The sequence below is a fragment of the Hemitrygon akajei genome, chromosome 16, assembly GCF_048418815.1.
Source record: "Hemitrygon akajei chromosome 16, sHemAka1.3, whole genome shotgun sequence".
Lineage (NCBI taxonomy): Eukaryota > Metazoa > Chordata > Chondrichthyes > Myliobatiformes > Dasyatidae > Hemitrygon > Hemitrygon akajei.
Window position 1 is genome coordinate 32,899,648 of NC_133139.1, and position 22,731 is coordinate 32,922,378.

At 42.2% G+C, this 22,731-nt stretch overlaps 1 protein-coding gene across 1 annotated transcript; it reads left to right on the top strand.

The window, feature by feature from the left end:
* The first annotated feature begins 852 nt into the window (after window positions 1–852).
* LOC140739946 (ras-related protein Rab-11B-like) lies at window positions 853–22,731 on the top strand. The gene is made up of 5 exons (XM_073068645.1): window positions 853–975; window positions 15,959–16,154; window positions 20,361–20,554; window positions 21,691–21,771; window positions 22,068–22,731. Exons 1-5 carry the CDS (start codon window positions 936–938, stop codon window positions 22,208–22,210), a joined length of 654 nt encoding a protein of 217 aa, XP_072924746.1. The 5' UTR covers window positions 853–935; the 3' UTR covers window positions 22,211–22,731.

Genomic DNA, 22,731 nt, shown 5'->3' on the forward strand with positions numbered 1-22,731 from the left:
AGTTTTCTAAATGAAAACTATCAACCCCAAAGATAGTAATGAAGCCTACATTTGATTTCTTGCAACCTTATATGCTTCAAACTGTAATAATATATATTGAACTGTTTCACAATGATGACAAAACCTTCACAACCCAGAATGATGCCTTCCAACAAGATATATGGAATAATTAAGCATAGTATGTCCAATTCTAAGTCAATCCCTGGAGTTCTGAGGTTGCAGCACTATTCAGTGCAGTGCTGCTGTACAGCCACGTTTTAGCAGGAAGCCACATTTAAGAGAATGTGCAATCTGCAATAAAATGCACAGTGAAGCTGCAAACAATCTAGAAAAGCCTGAGGTGTTTCTGGGGAAGACTCAGGAATTAGTGATCACAATATGGAACTTGTATGGGATGAAGGCTTTGACTTTGTTCTTCCAGTACACAGGCAGTGGACATTTTGGTTCATTGAAGACCGATAGTAGTGAGTCGGTCAGAAAACTAAGGTGTTCTTGGGGTTTGATGATGGTGGGGAGAACTGTTATCAGTTTAGGGAACCTGACGCCAGGATATTGTTAAAGATTATGATGATCCTAGGGATTTGTCTGGCTCTTCGTTCATCGAGATGGGGAGCATAAGTCAATATTCGACATTGACTATAATATCATCGCTAAGAGTAGAAATAACTATTCAAGAGTTGATCCATTTACCCTTTCATGATGATTTGTGAACATTCTGGGTACACTCTCTAGGGCTAGAAATGCCGAGGCAATGCCAATATGTTCCCATGATTTGTGGTACTGCACAGTAAGTGGGTAGGGAACAGTACAGCTTTAAACGTGGCGCTAGCTCCTCCTGCTTGATCTCGGAAGGTCTCCGCTTCCTTCCTAATACAGGATCTTGGTAATTTCTTCACCCATTGCGCAGAGCCGAGTGAGCGAGCGGGGGTAGTGCGATGGGGAGCCGAGAGGATGAATATGACTATTTATTCAAAGGTGAGATATTAATATCCGTGCATTCTCCCTTAAACCCATTCATAATTCCTTTTGACCTGGCGTGCGGAAACGACTGTAGTTCACACCGTCTTCGGATGCTTTCCCATCAACACTGTACGTTTATGTTCTAGATGAGCGGCGAGTGTAAATTATAAGAACGAATTAGCTGCCTCTGCTTCGCTACCGATTTTGCAAAAATCTTAAGAGACTTATAAAAAATAAATTTATCATCAATGTATGTGTATTTCCGCTACATATTCAGGCGCCTGTCTTTATATTAGCACGGTGATTCAGCCGATGATAGTGGCGTGGGTGGGGTCTGGTGTGGTTCCCTGCCTTGGCGGTTTAATCGAGGGTTCCGCTAATTTATTTTGAAATAATTCCAATAGAGTTGCCATCTTCTTTGCTTTAATATACAAGTTTCTATACACATGTTAATTAGGTCTACATTTTTAACGTTTCAGTACATAAATGGTGAGGGGAGACCTTGGACTATTGTTGGGTTTGGTCTCCTTTCTTGAAGCAGTGTTGATTGAAATGCTGCCTATTGCAAATCATCAAGGGTATTTATTCCGTATGCAGCAAGTGTGCATGTTAACAAATTGAATTCATCTCCCTGTCATCGCTTGAAATCTGATGTAGCTGCTTGATTTGCTGAGTTCCTCCAGCATTTTGTATGCGCAGGGCTGTATTGTCTTCTTGGTATCATTTTTATTGCTAGACCAAGTTCTAACTGAAAAGATCAAGACCCTGTATTTTTGTTTCTAGTTCCAGACCCAAGACCACAATCTCTCATCTTCCCAGTTCTTTATCCCTGCTTGTGAAGTGGACCTTAATGAGCCACCCTGATTAATAATCCAAGCATAAGTAAATTGAATTGTAACGTTAATTTTCAAATAGACTGAGGTCTGTGATGTAAATTGTCATATCTGGCTTTAATATTCATCCCCAGAGCTCTAGCTTGTGGTTTTAAATAAAAGATCAACAGCCAGAATCTCCACAGATTCACCCTAGCCTGCTGAATCTTTACAGTATTTCCTGGTTTTATTTACCCTGCAGTGAAATTAATGGAGCATTGTATGGATGAAATGTGGGCTTAACTGACTTTGGAGCAGAGTGGAATCACTCTCATACAAAACATTCAAGGCTTTGGATCTGACTTTGAAGATCAGTCTCTGTCTGCTTCTCTGTGAAATTAGTACAGGAGTGTACGCCCTGCTCCATGTTGTGATACTTTTGTGTTAACTTGATCTCACAGGAAAAAGAAACCAAGTATAATATAAAACAGTATGCCAATTCACTATTTGCAGTCTTATCTGCCAGGTGATAAAAGTTAAAAATTATCTCCTCTCCCCAAGTATTATTTTTTTTTAATTATCCTGATCTGCTGGTTTGGCTACTCAGTAATTCACCTCTTGGAACATTTTGACTATAGCAATGTAAGTTGTCCCATCATAACTGGAAATTGTATATTAAAATATAGAAAATACAAGGTAACATTTTTTTTATACTAACAGGTATGTTTTGACATTTAATCAGCAAATTCTACAGGAATTTTGGTTGTGGAGAAGTAAGAGTTAATTAAAATCAGTGGCCTCAGTAAAATTAGGGATCTCTGAGAAACAGCATGAGTTTATATGAGATATTTCTACTGCAAATACTCAGGAAGAAATGTAAGAACCGTGACAAAAATGAGTTTTTTTTATTGTGCCCAAATTTGCTTAATGATACTAAGTTAGTGCTGGGAAAACATGTTATGAGGAGGAGGTAAAAAATTTATAATGGGATATAGTTTGGTTAACTGATAGGCAAAAATTGGCATATTGAGTATAATATGGGGTAGGAAAATAGAAAACCACAATATTGTTTAAATAGTGAGGGCTGTTGGAATGCTGCTGAACAGAGGGAACTGGATTTCCTCAAATATCAGTGGGAGGAATATTTTATACAGCTTAGGACTCCTTTATTTAAGAAGGGATACACTTTTTTGGCAATTCCTGGGATGAAGTTGCTGTCTTATGAGGAAAAAGTTGAACAGTTTTGGTCTATAAGAAAGTGTTTTTTTTTAAATCAATCTTATTGAAATATTTAAGACTCTGGCATAACAAGATAGATGTTGAGAGAATATTTCTCCTGAGGTAAATATTTCCCCTGATGGGCAAGTCTCTAATAGGTTGCCCATTTAAGACAGACAGACAAGGAAGAAATTCTTGTGGAGATCTTTACCTTTGAAATTCTCAAATCTACAGAACTCTGAAAGATAAATAATGGATATATTCAAGACCAAGATGGATAGATATTTGATGCACAGAGAAGTCCAAGTACAATGAGAAATAAACATGAGAGTGAAGTTGAAACCAGGATTAGCAGTTCAAATCTAATGGATGAGTGGCCCAAGCCCAATGGGACATATGTCTGACTTATGCTCTTTACTTCTTATGTTCCTATAATAGGAAGTTGTGAAAGCAGAAAGTTCAGACGGATGTAAGATTATTGCATGGGTTAATATACAGCTAACAGAATTAGGAGAGAGTCACAAACAGAGTCACAAAATGTTTAATTAACTTTTTTTGTTTCATAATATATTGACAATTTTTTTGCATTTCCTGCTGCTACTTCCCTATGTCTACAGAAGGTTCTATAATTCTAAGGTTCTTTTGTAGGATTTTATTTCACTAAAGTCAGCGAATTGTAGCATAGAAGCAGGCCATTCAGGTCATCAAGTCTGTACCAGCACTGTGATTTAATGCAAGAGCAATCCAGTTAGTCCTATCCCCACTCCCCTCTCCCCATCAGTCTTGCAAAGTCTTTCCTTTCAGATACTATAAAGCACCGTTCTGAAAGCTATAATTGAATTTGACTCCTCTACAACCCCTGACATTGCATTGCACTTTCTTTTGGTTATTTTGTTGTGAATCACCTTTACCCTTTGTCACCTGATTGTTTACCCTTTTACCAGTGATAGTAGTTCATCTATCTATCGGTATAATACTATCTGTATAATACTGTATAAATCTATCAACACAACTGATCTTAGCATCTTTTGATAGCTGAATCAGCATTTTATAGATAATCATCATGCTCTTGTACCTTATTTTAAATAAAGCCTAGTACCCCATTTATGTTTTTATCTACCTAATCACTTGTAATGAAATATGTACATGTACCTCCAGATCTCTAATATTTTACATATTTTAGAATTGTGCCCTCTAGTGTATATTACTTTATCCTTGTTTCCAAAATATAACCACTTTTATCAGCATTACATTTAATCTGTAAACTAACATCTCTACATGTCTATCAACATCTCCTTGAATTCTATTACTATCCTCACTGAGTCAATATTGCAAATAGATGACCAATAGCAGAGCCAACTGGTTCTGAAACAGAGAGAGCAGGTTACCTGAAGCTGTTATTGAGTCTGGTTGGCTGCATTGTGTCCAGGCAGACAATGAGGTCCTGCTCCCTAGGTTTAAATTGATGTCATAATTCCAGTGCAGAATGCCACAGACAGATTGGAATAGAATAGTTAATTAAAGGAGTAAGTAATGATGTTTAGAAGTTTATGGTCAGGATCTATGAAATTTGCTCTTTTGCGCTCCTCCGCAATCTTAGTGTTCTACAAAGCAGTCACTGTCAGCCCTGTACAGACTGGCACCTCCCATTCTCCACCCAGCTAACAGGAGTCATCTGCCACTCATTTCCAACTAATCACCTACAGCATATTTAAACTCATTTCTCATCCATAGTCCTTGTTCACCTATTGAACCAACCAGCTGCTCCCAGCCCTCAGTTACCTTGTTGCCTCTGGGTTTAGAATCTGTTCCCTCTCATTATGTGGCTTGTTATTTTTGTAGTCTATTATTAAAGTTCTCTATTATTAAAGCTGCAACATCTCCACTGCTCTGCTTTTGGCTCAAGCCTCCTCTACGTCTCCTGACTGAATTTGGTGAATCAGTGATTGACCTACTAAAATTGCTCGCCTACGGGAAGTTGTCCGCTGACATGAGTACACCATTGAGAAGCAACAGGAAGCCAATGACCATCTTCTCACCACTCTCAAAACAACTCTCCATCCCATTGCAGTAACCCTGCACCAGTCAACCTGCTCCCTTGGAGCCCCAGCATTCTGGTGCCCAAAGGCTTTGACAGATTCCTAGACCAATGTTGCAATGTTCTGTCCCAGTGCATCTTGCACTTCGAGCTCAAGCATCTCTGTATTCTATAACCAAGCCAACATTACTTGTATTATCTTTCTCAACGGTGTTCTCTGACTAGGACCACAGCTAACTGGGACAGTAAAACCACCACTTACTATAAATCTGAGGAATTCACCACTGAAACGTGTTGGGTTTTCAACCATCCAGGAAATGGAGGGGAAGCATGATATCAGATACTTCACCTGCATCAAGGCTCATGCTCAGTGCTGGATTACACCATAGAATTTAGGACTCTTGTAGCAGAGAATGCTGAAGTGCTGCTGGCCCATTACCAGCACTGCCTTACAAAGTGCTTGAAAGATGAGCTGTCTGCTTAGGAGATGCCCACCGATGTCAAAAACCTCATCACTCTGGCCCTCCATATTGACAACTGTCTTATGGAATGTCCCTCCAGATCACCAGCCAGAACTCCAGTTCTGAGCCCTGAACCATTTCAGGCTGCAGGATTCTGATCAGCAATGCTTCCAGAACCCATGCAGTTTGGGAGAACTCCCTTAACCACACCACCACACCCCACCCACTTCCACCAACAGTGTGAGAACTGATGGAGAAACAACTTGTGCGATTACTGTGGAGCAGCCAATCACCCACACATATAACGCCCATTGCATCTGGGAAACGGCACCACCAAGTAGAGACAAGGAGCCTTCTGTCTGATAAGTTCCCACTGGCCTCTCACTCTCTCTGTCCTCCTCCACACCCTGATGGCTCTATACACACAGGACATTCTGGTGGATCCTAGCTCAGCAGACAACTTTCTAGACTGGACCGTGTGTGCAGCTTGGACTCTCTACTGAGCCTATCTCTCACTCCTTCTGCATCATGGCCATTGACAGATGTCCCTTGGGGTCTAGAATGATCAAAGAACATGCACATAGCCTATGCACATGAGCATTGGAGAGCACCGCCAGTCTATTCAATTCCTCCTTAGTGACTCACCCAACACTCCTCTCACCTTAGGTTACCCCTGGCTCTCCACTCAAAACCCTCACTTCACTTGGTTACCTGGTTCACTGCTGAGCTGGGGATCCACCTGCCTGCCACCTTAGTTGACTTCACCTTGTAAATCTGTGGAGACAGAGGAAACCCTTGACCTTACCAAACACCCACAGGGATGCTACCACTATGCATGGCCTTCAGTAAAGGGGAAGCCAGCACTCTGCTGCCTCATAGACCACACAGCTGCGCACTGACCTCCTTTTGGGCACCATCCCTTCCTGATGTTGTCTGTTTTCCCTTTCCTCTGAGCCCCAAACAATGAATGACTACATCACTGAAGCGTTACAGCATAGCTTCATTTGACCCAGTCTGCAGCTGGTGTAAGATTCTTCTTTGTCAAAAAGTAAGATGGGAGTCTCTGTCATTGCATTGACTACTTGATGGATAGCACATGTGAAACATTCCATGGGGCCCAGATCTTTACAAGGCTGGATCTAAGGAGCACTTGTAACTTAATCTGAATCTGCCAGCGGGATGAGTGGAAGACAGTGTTCATAGCATCCACTGACCGCTATGAGTACTTGGTGATGCTTTTTGCACTTTCCAACAGTTCAGCCATTTTCCAAGCCTTCATTAATGAGATCCTCTGAGAATACCACACAGGTATCTACCTCGACAACATCCTCATCTTCTCCAAGGACCTCAAGACCACGTCTGTCATGTCTATTCAGTCCTTCAGCATCTTCTCAAAAATCAGCTGTACTGCAAGTTAGAGAAATGTCAGTTCCATACCCCTGTCATTTCCTTTGGGGTTTCATCCTGTTACCCCAAGACATAACCATGGACCCAGAGAAAGTATGTGCTATTATTGACAGGCTCCAACCACACTCCCTCAAACAACTCCAATGCTTCTTGGGTTTTTCCAAGAAAACCAGCATTTCATCAGGAACTGCAGCCAAATCACTGCTCCTCTCACCTCCCTCACTAAATCACCTACCTTATGGATAACCTGGTCTGTTGCTGCAGACACTCTTTCAAGTGGTAGAGGAGATTGCATCTGACATGGATGCCAGGGCCATCTTCTCCCAGCAAGGACTGGACAGGAAGACACACCTTTGTGCCTTCTCACACAAGTTCAACTCTGTACAGTACCATTATGGAACAGGAGACAGAGCTACTTGCCATTAAATGGGCCTTGGAGGAATGGAGATACAGCTGATGGGAAATACCGAGCTCTTCCTGATCTGGACTGACCACCAGAACCTCGTATCCATACAAAAGACCCACCAATCACACCCACGCCAGGCTTGGTGGGTCATCTTCTTTGAGCAATTCAACATCACCATCTCCTACTGACCTGGCTCCAAGAACACTAAGGCGGACACCCTGTCTTGACAGTTTGACTCAGCTGAAACAGAGATTGACCCTCAGCCCATCATTCCATCCTCACAGATCCTTGCTCCAATCATCTGGGGTATTGAGAACCAAATCTGTCAGGCCCTGCAGCACTAACCTGCTCCAGCCGACACACCTGATAACTGCATGTACTTGCCAGTGGCCATGGACTCTGAGGCTCTCTAGTGGGCCCACTCCTCATCCCTTTCCAGTCATCTAGGCACATGACGGCCTGTGGATTTTCTGCTTACCAGTTCTAGAGGCCCAACCTCATTGTAGGTGTACGTCAGTTTGTCACTGCCTGCCTTCAATGTGCCCAGCCCAATTCCTCCAACCTGCAGCCCCTACCAGTCCCCCACTGCCCTTGGTCCTACATCATCCTGGATTTCATCATGGGTGATACTTTACTTCTTCCATGTTGAAGAATTGGAGGCAGCAATCTGTTCTGGGTCAATCTGTCTCACAGTCTACACACTTCTCTGTCACAAGTATGTCACCCTTTGAAGTGCTTCATGGCTACCAACTCCCATTGTTCCTCACGAAGGAGCCAATGGTGGAGATTCTGTCCACCATTGCTGGAATGCTTGGAAGAGGGTGCAGAGAGTCATCCTAGTTGCCAACCATGTCTATTGCCACCAGGCCAACTGCCAGTGGCACCCAACCGGATTACTCTGGCCTGGGACTGTGTATGGTTGTCTGCCCGAGATCTTTCCCTGTGCACTGACTCCCATAAGCCCTTGACTGGTTCATTGGTCCCTTCAAAATTATCCATCACATCAATCCAGTCACTTGCACCATCCAGCTGCCACCATCCCTCAGGATTTTACCTGCCTTCCACATGTCCTGCCTTAAGCTCGTTGTTCATGGTGGACCCCTCAATGCACCTGAGCCTGCACCTCTGGAACCTAGAATGGTGGAAGGTGATCCCATGTGCTCAATTTACCAGTCGATGGATTCACATCATCGTGGATGGGGTATACAGTACCTGGTCGACTGGGAAAGGTACGGCCCAGAGGAGAGGTCTTGAGAGCTGTCCAGTTTCATCTTGGATCTATCATTCATCGAAGAGTTCAACCGGATCCATCTGGATAGTCCTGGTCTGTCAGGTACTGGGTGTTTGTGGGTTGGGGAGGGTCCTGTCAGGCCTGCACAGGCTGGCACCTCCCAGGAGTCACCTGCTTCTCATTTCCAACTCATCACCTGCACCCTATTTAAATTTATCTCTTATCCACAACCAGTTGCTCCTAGCCTTCAGTTACCTTCTTGCCTGTGGGTTTAGTATCTATTCTCTCTCGTTTTGTGGCCCCTCGTGGCTTGTTATTTTTGAAATCTATTATTAAAGTTATCATTCATTACTGAATCATCTCCACTGTTCTGCTTTTAGGTCAAAGCTCCTCTACATCTCCTGATAGTCACCCAATTTGTACTTGGTTTCTCCACTGTATTGAAAAGCCCATGGTGAATACTGAATACAGTATACTGGATAGGAAGATGTCCAAGTGACTATCTTCTGCATGTAGAACTAATGGGTTCCAGAATGCTGGGAAGAGAAGAGTAGTAGGATAGGTGTTGTGACTAGAGAAACTTCTTCAGCATTCCTGGAAGAGAAGTAGCCCTTAATAGTAAATTAAAATCAAAAACTGCCAATTCTGAAACAAAGTGCAGAAGGCCATAGACAGCTAGGTCAAAGTTGGAGTGGGATAAAGAAATAAGATGACAGGCAATCATGTTTGGAAAATTGAAATCTCCTTCCTTGCCTCGGCTGCATCCCTTGTGGACCATGTGGCTTATCCACTTTAAGAGCAGTGAGCCTTTCCAGATCACCCCTTTAGCCCATCTGGAATTTCATCCGTATCTTTCATAGCTACGGCTGCAATGTCATCCTCCATGATCAAGACTGCTTCATTTAATGAGCCATCCATGTACCCTTGAGTTTTCCCTCTGGCCTCTGAATGGCCCCTCGTTCACTTACCTTTAGAATACTTTTAAGATTCCTTTTCAGATTTAATGCTAGCTTTTTCTCATGCACTCTTCTTTCCTTTTCTCTAACTTCACCTCTTCAATATTCTCTGATCTTACTTACTTTAACAGTCTGGCTTCTGTCATCAACCTTTTTCTGTCTTTTTTTTATTCACTGTCTTCTTGATCATCTCAGGTGTTCTGTCCTTAATTTCTCATTTAAGCCCACCCATCTTCATAAGCATAGCACTTGAATAGGAAAGGGGAAGAGGGATACAAGTTTAATGCTGCAAATGGGTTTAGCTAGATAATGAGAGGTGGAGAAAGGTCTAGCTGGATTGCTTTTTCATTGAGCCATAGAGCTGGTACAGATTCAGATTTGCATTCATTTATTTATCACTTGTACATTAAAACATGCAACTAATGTGTGGTTTGCATTAACAACCAACACAACCTAAGGACATGCCGGGGACAGCCTGCAAGTGTCCAGTGCAAACATAGCATGCCCACAGTGTTCATCTAAACACCACCACCACCACCACCAACAACAAAAACAACAATACAAAACAGAACACAGCAAGCAACAAGTCATAGTTGGCATGAGCAAAGCAAAAGGGCCCATTTCTTTCCTTTGTGTTTCAATGATTCTGTGATTCCATCTTCATTATATTCTTAGCCTCACTAATCCCAGGTGAGTTCAGGGATGTTAGATTCTTTCCTACTTCCTTCAGCCAAAGTTCAACTGTCTTAACTGAAAAACAGCTTTGAATAAGGGAAAGGCTCCTACTTGAACCCAGCTACTTAGATCTAATGGTGAAGGAAACATTCATCTTTTATTTGTCCTCCCCTGTTCAAAAGGAACTGGCTGTTGCAACACTCACCAGATTTCCTATTTTTGCATCTTATTCGTCATCTGATAATCCAGTGCTCATTTCTCTTGAACATGTTGTAGATTGATTATTCAAGGGGCAGAGTCAGAATCCACGGTAGTTCCACCACAATAGTGTAGGGTTAGTGCGATGCTATTACAGCTCAGGGTGTTGGAGTTCAATTCCGGCGTCTTCTGTAAGGAGTTCATACGTCTTCCCTGTGGAATGCGAGGGTTTTCCCTGGGTGTCTGGTTTCCTCCCACAGTCCAAAGACCTACCGGGTAGGTTATGTGGTCATTGTAAATTGTCCCGTGATTAGGCTAGAGTTAAATTGGGATTATTGTGGATTGCTGGGGTGGCACAGCTCAAAGGGGCTGGAAGGAACTACTCTACACTGTATCGCAAAATAAAAATTGCAACACAGTTTGATGGAATATTCCCTGTTGAAATATTAATCTGCTCTCCTTTCCTAGGTAATACCAGGCCTTCTACATGTTCCCTCTGTTTCATCATCCTAAAATTTGTTATGAATTATTTTGTAAATGGCAGCAAATCAGTTTTCTAATGATGCTCTAGAAATAACATTTGAAATAGCACATGCCTTTGAACAGAGAAGTTCCCTTTGTTTCACCCATTGCTCTTTCCCCATCTTCACTGCTACCTAGATCGATTTGTTTCTAATGTGAGGTCCCTCATCTCAAACATTATCTGTTTCTCTTTTCACAGATGCTGCCTGATCTGTAGGGTTATTCCAGCATTTTCTATTTTCTGTCTTTACATGTGGGTTCAGTTTTTCTTCTCCTATTTGTACAAGCCTGTTCTGTTGGGCAGGTCCCACAACTTTATCATTAACAGCACATTACACAGAGAAAAAAGCTCGATTTAAGCCATTTTCACCCTAACCAAGATATTCCCTTTATTCTACTGATACCTCCTCCACTTTCTGTCTTAGTGAAAATAAAATAGTTTCTCCCTTTTTCCCAGTTCTGACAAATGTGTGGACCTCAAATGTGTGTTCTCCTCTTTCCACAGATCTGCCTTTCCTGCATAATTTTCTTATCATTTCCTGTTTTCATTTGAAATGGACCAATTTAGGATTATAACTTGACGCTGGTACAATTTAATACTCGGTACCTAGACTAATGTAGGACTTACTTCACTCCTAGATGCCCACTGGCTATTCTTTGGACTCTTGGAGGAAGTGTCCACTCTGGTGTAATATATGATTAAGATTTGGGGTCTCATTCAATAAAGTCTTCAATAATAGATTCAAAGTGGATTTATTATCAACAAATGTATAAATTATACACCTTGAAATTCGTCTGCTTGCAGACAGCCTCAAAGCAAGAAACCTGAATAATCAAATTCTAAAAAAAAGGTCAAAAACCACTGGGCCGAGAAAGAGAGAGAGAAAGAAACAGGCACATATGTAGACAATAGAGGCAAGCCAACAGCATCCCAAACCAGACTGAGTTCCAGATCCACTCCCTGAGCAGCCGGGGTAGGCCCAAGCCTCAGCACCTACTTCATCACACCAGCGGGCAGATGCACAGCAGCCAGATCAGTTCACAGCCTCAGCACCATGGAGAAAGTGATAAACATTTACGGGAGAACAAGCAAAATCAGCCCAAGCTTCACCTCCGTACCCAACACTTGGGCTTCCGGTCTATCTGGGCCAACATTTAAATTGTCCAAGCAATGCACAAACTGAGGGTTCTGGATTTGATATATGCATTATACCACATTAGTTCAATGCACTTTGCTTTTTTTATTATTAGCTTTGTCACATCTGCATCGAATCCTACAGTGAAATGTGCTATTTGCATGAAATCAAATCATATCAGTGAGGATCACAAACAAGAGAAAATCTGCAGATGCTGGAAATCCAAGCAACACACACAAAATGCTGGAGGAACTCAGCAGGTCAGGCAGCATCTATTGAAAAAAGTACAGTTGACATTTTGGGCCGAGTCCCTTCATCAGTAAGGATGGTGCTGGGCAGCCAGCTAATATTGACATTCTTCCAGTGCTGACATAGCACCAGGAAGAAACCATGCAGTTAAAGGGAGAATGTACAAACACCTTACTGATAGTGGTGGGAATTGAGCCCCAATCTTATAGTCGCCAAGATGTACCGTGCTGCCAGTGTGATGGTGGATAAGAATAGTATAGTTGCCAGCAATCACCCTGAGAGTTGGGAAAAATTTAAGGGAGGATGAAATAAGACACTGAGAAACACAATTTGTTTGCTATTTTCTTGAATCTGCAGCAAAGAGTTGGTTAGATTTAGGCCAATAGTTTATGCTAAAACCCAGATGACACTACTCTCTTCTAATCCTATCAGCATGCATTTCTGTTTCTTTGTTCATTGTGCTTAGGAGGGAGATTAAAAATCTGGCTGAGTAGGGCCACAACAAAACCTTTCACTCAATGTCAGCAAGACTTATGAGTTAATTATTGACTACAGGAGGAGGAAACCAGGAGTCCATGAGCCAATCCTCATTTGGGGATCAGAGGTGGAGAGGTCAGCAACTTTAAACTCCTTGATGCTATTATTGCAGAGGACCTATCCTGAGTCTAGCACGTAAGTGTAATTAGGAAGAAAGCATGGTAGCGCCTGTAATTCCTTAGAAGTTTGCTAAGATTCAACACGACATCTAAAACTGACAAACTTCTATAGATGTCTGGTGGAGAGTATGTTGACTGGCTGCATCACAGCCTGGTATGGAAACACCAATGTCCTTAAACAGAAAAATCCACAAAAAGTAATGGATATGGCCCAGTCTGTAATAGGTAAAGCCCTCCCCACAGTAAGCACATCTACACGGAGTGCTGTCACAGGAAAGTGCATCCAGCCTCAATGACCCCCGCCACCCAGGACATGCTCTCCTGTCACTGCTGCCATAAGGAAGAAGGTACTGAGGCCTCAGGTCCTTCACCATCACATTCAGGAACAGTTATTACCCCTCAACCATCAGGCTCTTGAACCAATGGTGGTAACTTCACTTGCCCCATCACTGAACTGAACAACTTATGGGTTCACTTTCAAGGACTCTTTATTTAATGTTCTTGATATTTATTGCTTATTTATTCATTTATTTTTTATTTTGTTTGTGCACGTTTTCTTCTGCACATTGGTTGCTTGTTCTGTTGGGTGCGGTCTTTTAGTGGTTCTATTATGGCTCTTGGATTTATTGAGTATTCCCGCAGGAAAACAAATCTCAGAGTTGTATACGGTGACATGTATGTACTTTGATAATAAACTTACTTTGAACTTTGAATTTTATTTACTTTCTCTTGAAATATATTTATACAATTCACCTCAGATACTGCAAGTTCCACGTTTTAAATATTTTGGGATAAAGTAAAGCAATAGAAAGTTTACAACTAATGAAGATTGTTGTTAGGCAACTTTCTAATCGCGCAGCTGTTATATTTCCTGCTGTACATGTTAATAAAAAGCAATTTCAATCTATAGCAGACACATTGTGACCTCTGACAGGATGGAGGCAGAGGTTTGCCTAGCCAGCCTTCCTGTATTTTATTATCAGTTAATCCCAGGCTGTCTATTAGATGGCAGTTTTCTTTGGTATCACTGGCATTGTGTTAGTATCTTCAGAAGTCATTCATGTGTGCCCATGGTTTTATCAGTAATTTTTGCTGAGACTAAAATAAATAAACCTCCTTTCACATTTTTTCCTGCTAGTCTCACAAGTATTCGCATTTTGTGGTATCTCAGTTAGCCAGGCAAACTCCATGCATAGAGTTAGACAGTCTTGACAGGTTTTTTTAACCATAGAGGCCCCGCAGCCGAGCCTAGTTGTACAGAGTGTTGCTGCAAACATTTTCCACTGGTTTGTTACAGGATAGCATTTACAGCAAGGAGCCTGGTTGCTGTTCTCTTCCTTCATTTGGATTGGCAGAAGTGAAATGTTGCTAAAATATCTCAGTTCAGAGCATAATTTTTAATGGCAAGCAAGATGGCACACCCAACATCTCCATCCCCTGACTTCCCACTGAACCTCTGGAGGAGCTCAAACTGTTCACGTGGCTCCTTGGAGTAAATGCATGTCACAAATGATCCTACATAAGAGGTAGAAGCAACGGAAGGCTATTTGGCCCCTTGGGCCCATTCTGCCATTCACGTCTTGACATATCTTTTGCCTCAGTACCACTTTTCTTCACTAACCCAGTGCCTCCTCACTGTGTTAAGAAATCTGTAACATGGGAGATTCTGCAGATGCTGGAAATCCTGAGCAACGCATACAAAATACTAAAGGAACTCAGCAAGTCAGACAGGATCTGTGGAGGGGAATAAACAGTCGATGTTTTGGGCCAAGATACTGTCAGAAATCTGTAATTTATGGAGGATGTAGGCACTGACAAAAATCTAACCTACTAATGGATCACCAGCTTTATGAGAAGCAGCACCTGTACTCAAGTACACATTGTCTGGGGATACCTATACCCAGTGCAAGACAGCACTCTGATCACCTGTAATGTGTGTCAGCAACTGGGAACAGCTAGCATCTAAGGAGTCTGTTTCCTAGTGATAATCAGCACATACTGAGCAATTTTCAAAGGGAGCTCAAGCCCTTAGAGCTTGTACTCCTTTGAGAATCAGCACCTGAGGAACCTTTGGTCGAGTGAGAGTGAACGTGCGGGGAATGAACACCCTAGTAAGAGTCAGCACTCAGGAAACCTGTAGTTCAGGGAGACCCAGCTCTGCAGGGGAGCTGCTTCTAAAATGATTCAGCAAAGTGGAATATGGAGTGGGCAAGTGCAGAAAGAGATGAGACATTCTGTCTTTGTATAACTGTGCATGTTTGTCTACGGTTCTGTGCACAGTACTAATCGAGATGGGGAGAGGGTGTAAACGCAGAATGAATTGACTGGGGAAAAGGAAGGGAAAGTGGGAAAATTAAAAAGGCTCTGCAAATGAGCTAATTAGTACAGGGAGATAACTGCTTACAAAATCTCTGGAGGAAAAGAAAAGGATGAAATCCTCTTTCTGCCATGTGTCTGTTTCTGATGTCTGCTCATGCAGAAGTCGCATTTGCAATTTTCCTGTTGTTGCTTTTCTTTTGCTGAACCTGGAAACTGATTCAAGTATAACCTGTCAATTTTGTGTTTTGTGTATGTTCTGTACCCAACGTCTTCAACAAAACTTTCTTTGTAAAGGGATTAGAAATGGAGGTCATCTTGGTACAGTTTACAAAAGGGTAAATCGAAGGAGAAGTAATTTCAAGTAATTCCAGCATCATTCTGAAAGGAATCAGCATTCTCAAATGAGTACAATGGGTCAGGTTTATGGCCAGCTTCCATGTCCAAATAGGGAAGTGGGGTATGGATAACAGGTAAATCCCCATGGAGTAAGAATGGCATTCCACAGACGAAGCCTGATGACTCATGTAGTTACCAATAGCAGGTGACAGAACTGTGGCAATGGTTTGGCAGCAGGTATCCCCTTACAGAATTAACTGCATGATGGGAGATGAGAAGATTGTGCAGCTGTGAATGATGCAGTCAATCATTCTACCGTGGATTTACTGAAATATGTCATGCTGTAATACTAACAACTTCAAACTGTTTATTTTTCAGTTGTGCTAATTGGAGACTCTGGGGTTGGAAAGAGCAACCTCCTGTCGAGGTTCACACGCAATGAGTTTAACCTGGAAAGTAAAAGCACCATTGGAGTTGAGTTTGCCACCAGGAGTATCCAAGTAGACGGAAAGACAATTAAAGCACAGATCTGGGACACAGCAGGACAGGAGCGATACCGTGCCATCACTTCAGCGTGAGGACCTTCTTTTGTTCATGTCTTTCTCTGCTTTGTCTCCCCATATTCTTAGGCCAAGGCCTACTTTGTTTCCACAACTATCAGTGAACTTTCCAGACTTCTCTGATGCCTTTGTATACCCAATTTACAGGAAATCAAAGAAGGTTAGCTTAAGTATATAGTTCTTGAGAGATAGGGCAGTGATAGGGGACTCTATAGTTAGAGGGTCAGATGGGCGATTCTGTGGACGCAGGAAAGAAATGTGGATGGTAATTTACCTCCCAAGTGCCGGGGTCCAGGATGTTTCTGATCGTGTCCATGACATCTTGAAGTGGGAGGGAGAACAGTCAGAGGTCGTGGTACATATTGGTACCAACGACATAGGTAGGAAAAGGGAGGAGGGCCTGGAAAAAGACTACAGGGAGTTAGGAAAGAAGTTGAGAAGCAGGATTTTAAGGGTAGTAATCTCGGGATTACTGCCTGTACCATGTGACAGTGAGTATAGGAATAGAATGAGTTGGAGGATAAATGCGTGGCTGAGGGATTGGAGCAGGGGGCAGGGATTCAGATTTCTGGATCATTGGGACCTCTTCTGGGGCAGGTGTGACCTGTACAAAAAGGACAGGTTGCACTTGAATCCGAGGGAGATTTGCTAAGGCTACTGGGGAGAGTTTAAACAAATTGCTGGGGGGTGGTAACTGAACTGAAGTGATGAAGGAAAGGAATATTGGCTCACAAATAAGGGTTGGAGACAGTGCAAAAGGAAGGATAGGCAGGTGATAGAGAAGGAATACGTTCAGTCCGATGGTTTGAGATAGACTCCTATTAAATAGACTCCTATTTTAATGTAAGGAGTATCATGAATAAAGTGGATGAGCCTAGAGTGTGGATCAGCACTTGGAGCAATGATGTCATGGCCATTACAGAGACCTAGATGGTGCAGGGGCAGGAATGGCTACTTCAAGCGCCAGGCTTTAGATGTTTCAGAGAGGACAGGGAGGGAGGCAAAAGAGGTGAGGCATTGCACTGTTGATCAGGGATAGTGTCACGGCTACAGAAAAGGAGGAAGTCATGGAGGGATTGTCTACGGAGTCTCTGTGGGTGGAAGTTAGCAATAGGAAGGAGTCAATAACTCTACTGGGTGTTTTTATAGACCACCCAATAGTAACGGACATCAAGGAGCAGACAGGGAGAAATATTCTGGAAAGGTGCAATAATAACAGGGTTGTCGTGGTGGGAGATTTTAATTTCCCACATATCAATTGGCATGTCCCTAGAGTGAGGGGTATAGATGGGGTAGAGTTTGTTAGGTGTGTTCTGGGACCCCTACTCCTTGTGATTTTTATAAATGACCTGAATGAGGAAGTGGAGGGATGGGTTAGTAAACTTGCTGATGACACAAAGGTTGGGTGTGTTGTGGATAGTGTGGAGGACTGTCAGACGTTACAACGGGGCATTGATAGGATGCTGAGAAGTGGCAGATGGAGTTCAACCCAAATGAGTGTGAGGTGGTTCATTTGGTAGGTCAAATATGATGGCAGAATATAGTATTAATGGCAAGACTCTTGGCAGTGTGGAGGATCAGAGGAATCTTGGGGTCCGTGTCTATAGGACACTCAAAGCTGCTGCATAGACTGACTGTGGTTAAGAAGGCATATGGTGCATTGGCCTTCATCTATAGGAAGGATGTGGAAACCATAAAAAGGTTGCAGAGGAAATTTACAAGGATGTTGTCTGGATTGGGGAGCATGCCTTATGAGAATAGGTTGAGTGAACTCGGCCTTTTCTCCTTGGAGCGACGGAGGATGAGAGGTGACTTGATAGAGGTGTACAAGATAATGAGAGTCATTGATCGTGTGGATAGTCAGAGGGTTTTCCCCGGGGCTGACCTGCACAAGAGGGCATAGTTTTAAGGTGCTTGGAAGTAGGTACAGAGATGTCAGGGATACGTTTTTTACGCACAGAGTGGTGAGTGCGTGGAATGGGCTGCCAGCGGCGGTGGTGGAGGTGGAAACGCTAGGGTCTTTTAAGAGACTCCTGGATGGCTGCATGGAGCTTAGAAGAATAGAGGGCTATGGGTAAAGCCTAGGTAGTTCTAAGGTAGGGACATGTTTGGCACAGCTTTGTGGGCCTAAGGGCCTGTATGGTGCTGTAGGTTTTCTGTTTCTATAGCATAGCCCTGGTGTCCCAAGAGCTCTCCAACCAGGAAGGAGAATGACATACATTAACATAGAGAACTGCCTAACCTTTGGGACTGCTCCTCCTACCTGTGGTGATTGCCCAGTTAGGTTTCTGTTGAAGCAAGAATATTATAGAACTCTTCATTTCAAAAACAATCTGAGTATTCTGGTTGGGGCCATTAGCAGACCAATGGATGATTGAAGTGAAACAGGAATTGGTGAGATGGGTTGGGCTGGGCTTTTAAAGTTCAGGGCTCAGATTAAGATAAGGTTGTTTAATGTCATATCCAGTAGATAAGTGTAAAACAGAACAAAATAATTATTACTCTGGATCCAATGCAGCACAAAAAAATAATAAAAAATAAATATAAATACATAACTTAGATACATAGACTGATTGTATGTACATAAAGTGATGACCAGCCCTACTGCTTGGGAAAAGTAACTGTATTTGAGTTGATCTTGGTGTGGCTGTTACATAGCCTCCTCACTGTTGAGAGTGGGGCAAACAGGCCAGGGTGGGTTGGATCCTTCATGATATGGCTGGCCTTTTTTCTAGCACCTTTCTGAAAATACATCCTTGATAGCGGATGGGCTGGTGTTGGGCAATTTTGACTACCTGTTGTAGAGCCTTCCTGTCTGCATTTCCGTACCTCACAGTGGTGCAGCTTGTCAGAATGCTCTCCACTGCACATCCCTAGGTCATGAGGATTGATGTGTATAATCCAGCTCACTTCAGCCTCTTCAGAAAGTAGAGGCATTGGTGAGCTTCCTTGATTGGGTAGAATGTGTTCTGGGACCATGAGAGGTTACCAGAGTTGTACACTCCCAGGAATTTAAAACTGTTCAGTGTCCACTGCGATGTAAAGAGGGGTGACAAATCAGAGTTGATAAATTGGGCGATCTAGTGTTTTCAGATGAGAGAGAGTTGGGAGAATTTAGGTGAAATCACTTTGCAGGGAATAACATTCTTTGATGCCCTTAGGCTATAGAATTTGCAATTGCTCAGGGCAGGACCCATTATAAAATGGCTGGAGTGAATAAGAAAGTTGATTATTACATTTCACTTGGTCCAAGTGCATTTTCTGCCACAAAAATTAAAAATAGACAGGAATGCATGATTGATTTTCTAGGCAGGGCTTCACAGGATCAGTTTTTTTTTAAAGATCTAACTCTCACGGGTATAGCTCTGTAAATGTTAAATGCTGGTCATTCTTCCATACTTGGTCTTGCTGGGTTCAACACCTCTGATATTTAATATTGGGGTACAGGTTCATAGACTGTTACTGGAACACATATTCTTGAGCTTCAAGCTTCACACTTTCTCTAGAGGTATAGGTTTCCAGACCCAATCTCACTGGGGTACAGGTCCTCTAGCAAGGTGCCTTGGGAGTACAAGTTTCAGGATGCTGTCTTTTGGTCAAGGTCCTTAAAACTGTAGCAATGATATTGTTTCATGGACAGCATCTCATGAGGTGCAGGTTCCAGGATACGGCCCAAGCTGGAGAATAAATATGGCCTTTCACAAAGCTTCAGGTTGCTGGATACACTCTCTGGCTGGGAACCAGGTCTCCAACTGAGATACAGACTCCTGTGAATTGTCTTTTATATGTTTATGGGGGTCTCAAATGTTTTTGCAACAAGAGAAAAAAATCCTGGATATTTTCCCTACTGGGAATAAGTCTGGCTACTGTCTCTTGCTAGAGTGCAGGGTTTCTTTCTCATAGGGGGATAGGTACCCAGATATTGGAATATACCCAAAGCCTACATCCTACTGGGGTACTGGTCCCAGATCCCGTTAGTCACAGAGGTAAAGTACTATGGTTATTGTCTTAGGCTAGAATATATGGACGGATGTCATCTGCCTTGTGTACTGTTTGGTCTGTGGGGTATGAACTGTTAATTTCCTGTAGGGTGGACAGCACCAGAGGCAGACTTGGAAAAAAAATAGCTTATTTGTTTGTTTCATCCCAACTCAGCATGAAAACTGAAGATTTCAGAAAGGAGCATTGATACAATCTGGATTCTTTGTGTGTGTTTTCAGGTACTACCGTGGAGCTGTAGGTGCCCTGCTGGTGTATGATATTGCCAAACATCTAACATACGAGAACGTAGAGCGATGGCTGAAAGAATTGCGTGATCACGGTGACAACAATATTGTCATCATGCTGGTTGGGAACAAGAGTGACCTTCGCCACCTGAGAGCTGTGCCAACAGACGAGGCACGGGCATTTGCTGGTGAGTCATGTAGTAGCTGAAAGCTATCTAAAACCATCCTCCACCCAGCAGGGGAAGTTAGGACATTTTATTAGACCATTTCATTCACTTGCTGCTTCCTCTTTCTCTATTTCTGGTACCAGTATTTCTCATAATTTCTTATGATGTTGTAAGAGGCGTCCCACTGAGTCTATGCCAGCTCTCAAAACAGTTCCTCAATGGTGTTTTTCCCCACTTATTTCCCCGCAATCCCTTCTCTACCATGTCCCCACTGATTCATCTACACTCATCCACTTTAAGGATATCAGTTAATTAACAATATCAGCATATCTTTTAGATATGGAAAGTAAACAGGAGCACGAAAACCCACATGGCAACAGGAAGAATGTGCAAAGCCCAAGGTTAGGATTAAACTCAAGTCACTTAAGCTGTGTGTTAGCAGCACCAACCTTTATGCCATAGTGCCACCTAGCATTACACCTGCTTTATTGATGTGCTGATGCACCTTGAGCATATGCATGCTGCAGCGTTGACACAGTAAATGATTTCCCTGTTTTCCTCAAAGAAATTTGTTTTCCATCTTTATGGGAATTCTGAGGTTTCCCTTCTAAGGTCTGAGTGATGGGTTGTCCAATTGTTTGCTCAGCTGTTGCCAGCAATAAATAAAAGGAAACAGGATCATAATGCCCAGAATTTTAAACTGTGTATATACACCATGCTTGATTCTAATGATGAAATGGAATTATGTATTACTCAGTTGAAAATATCTAATGAAAAGTAAAAGGATGAATTGAGAGGCCACTGATAGAAAACTTCAGTTTTCTTCTGCATTGAACATTTCTAGTTTTCACCCATAATTTGTAATGTTTGTGTTGCAACAAACTTACAATGGACAATATATGAAACAGACAGAGATATGACAAACAGGAAATTGATGTTAAGTTTTTATTTTTTCTCAGTACTTGAATAGAATCATACTTCATTCTAAATTTCCTCTCCTTCATTTGAAACATGAGCTATACTGATAAACCCTGTGTAAAAGAATTTCTCTTGAAGCTTTATTGAATTCCATAGCTTTTACATGGGGAAGAATTGGGGAGTTTCTCACTCACTTGCCTCAAGATTACTCACGTTTCCTCTGTTCTTTTTTGATGCAGAGAAGAACTCACTTTCATTTATTGAAACATCTGCCTTGGACTCAACTAATGTGGAGGAGGCTTTCCAAAATATTTTAACAGGTAAAACCAAAAAAAAAAATCCACATCTGAATCAAGTATCTACACTGTGAACTAAATCCAAAAGAAATCAGAATGAAATAGAACACTAAATTTTCAATCAATATGGGAGGTCTACTACTTGAGGTTAAAATAGAAAAATATGAGTTATGCCCTTCAGTGCTTTGTACCATCAATGTTTTGAGTTAGAAATCCTTAATCAGACCATTAGTAGTCTTTCAATGTTCATATTGACAGCACGAAAATCTACTTATATAAGGAGTTGGGTTCAATGTGATTAACATTATTTTCTTTTTCAGAAATTTACCGCATTGTTTCTCAGAAGCAAATCTCAGACCGGATGGCACACGAAACACCTGGCAGTGATGTGGTTGAGATTGATGTGCCCCCAACAAGTGATGGGCAGAAATCTAGTAAACTGCAGTGTTGTCAGAATATGTGACCCACTTAATTTGCTCTGTTCTAATTCCCCACCCCAGCCTGTCCATTGTCGTGTGTTTGGAACATTTAAGTCCAACCATTGAACAATTTTATTTTGTTTTGCTGTTACCATAAGCAGCAAATAATTGCCTGAAATGTACAGGTGTTTGCTCAATGCCTACAGACAAGTTGCCACTAATTTAAACATATTTTAACCAGCCTCTAACTCTCAGCTGAGAGTAAAGAAACGGAGGCAAGCTGACAAAGTTTTCCATGGCATTCTAGAGCCTGGATGATGGAAGGAAAGCCTTGCCTGTTTGCATCTCCAAAGACCTTGGAGAGGTGACCGGGTACGATCTCATTCCAGTTCCAAATGGTTCTGGATCCACAGCACAAACCTGGAATAATTTAGGACAAATTCAATTTCAGTTCATTTGAAGTGATTTAAGAGAAAATATTTAAGCAGAGATGAAATATTTGTTCTACTAAAGAACATCTGCTGTTTTATAGTAAATACAATTAAAAAATAAATGTTAAGTTCCA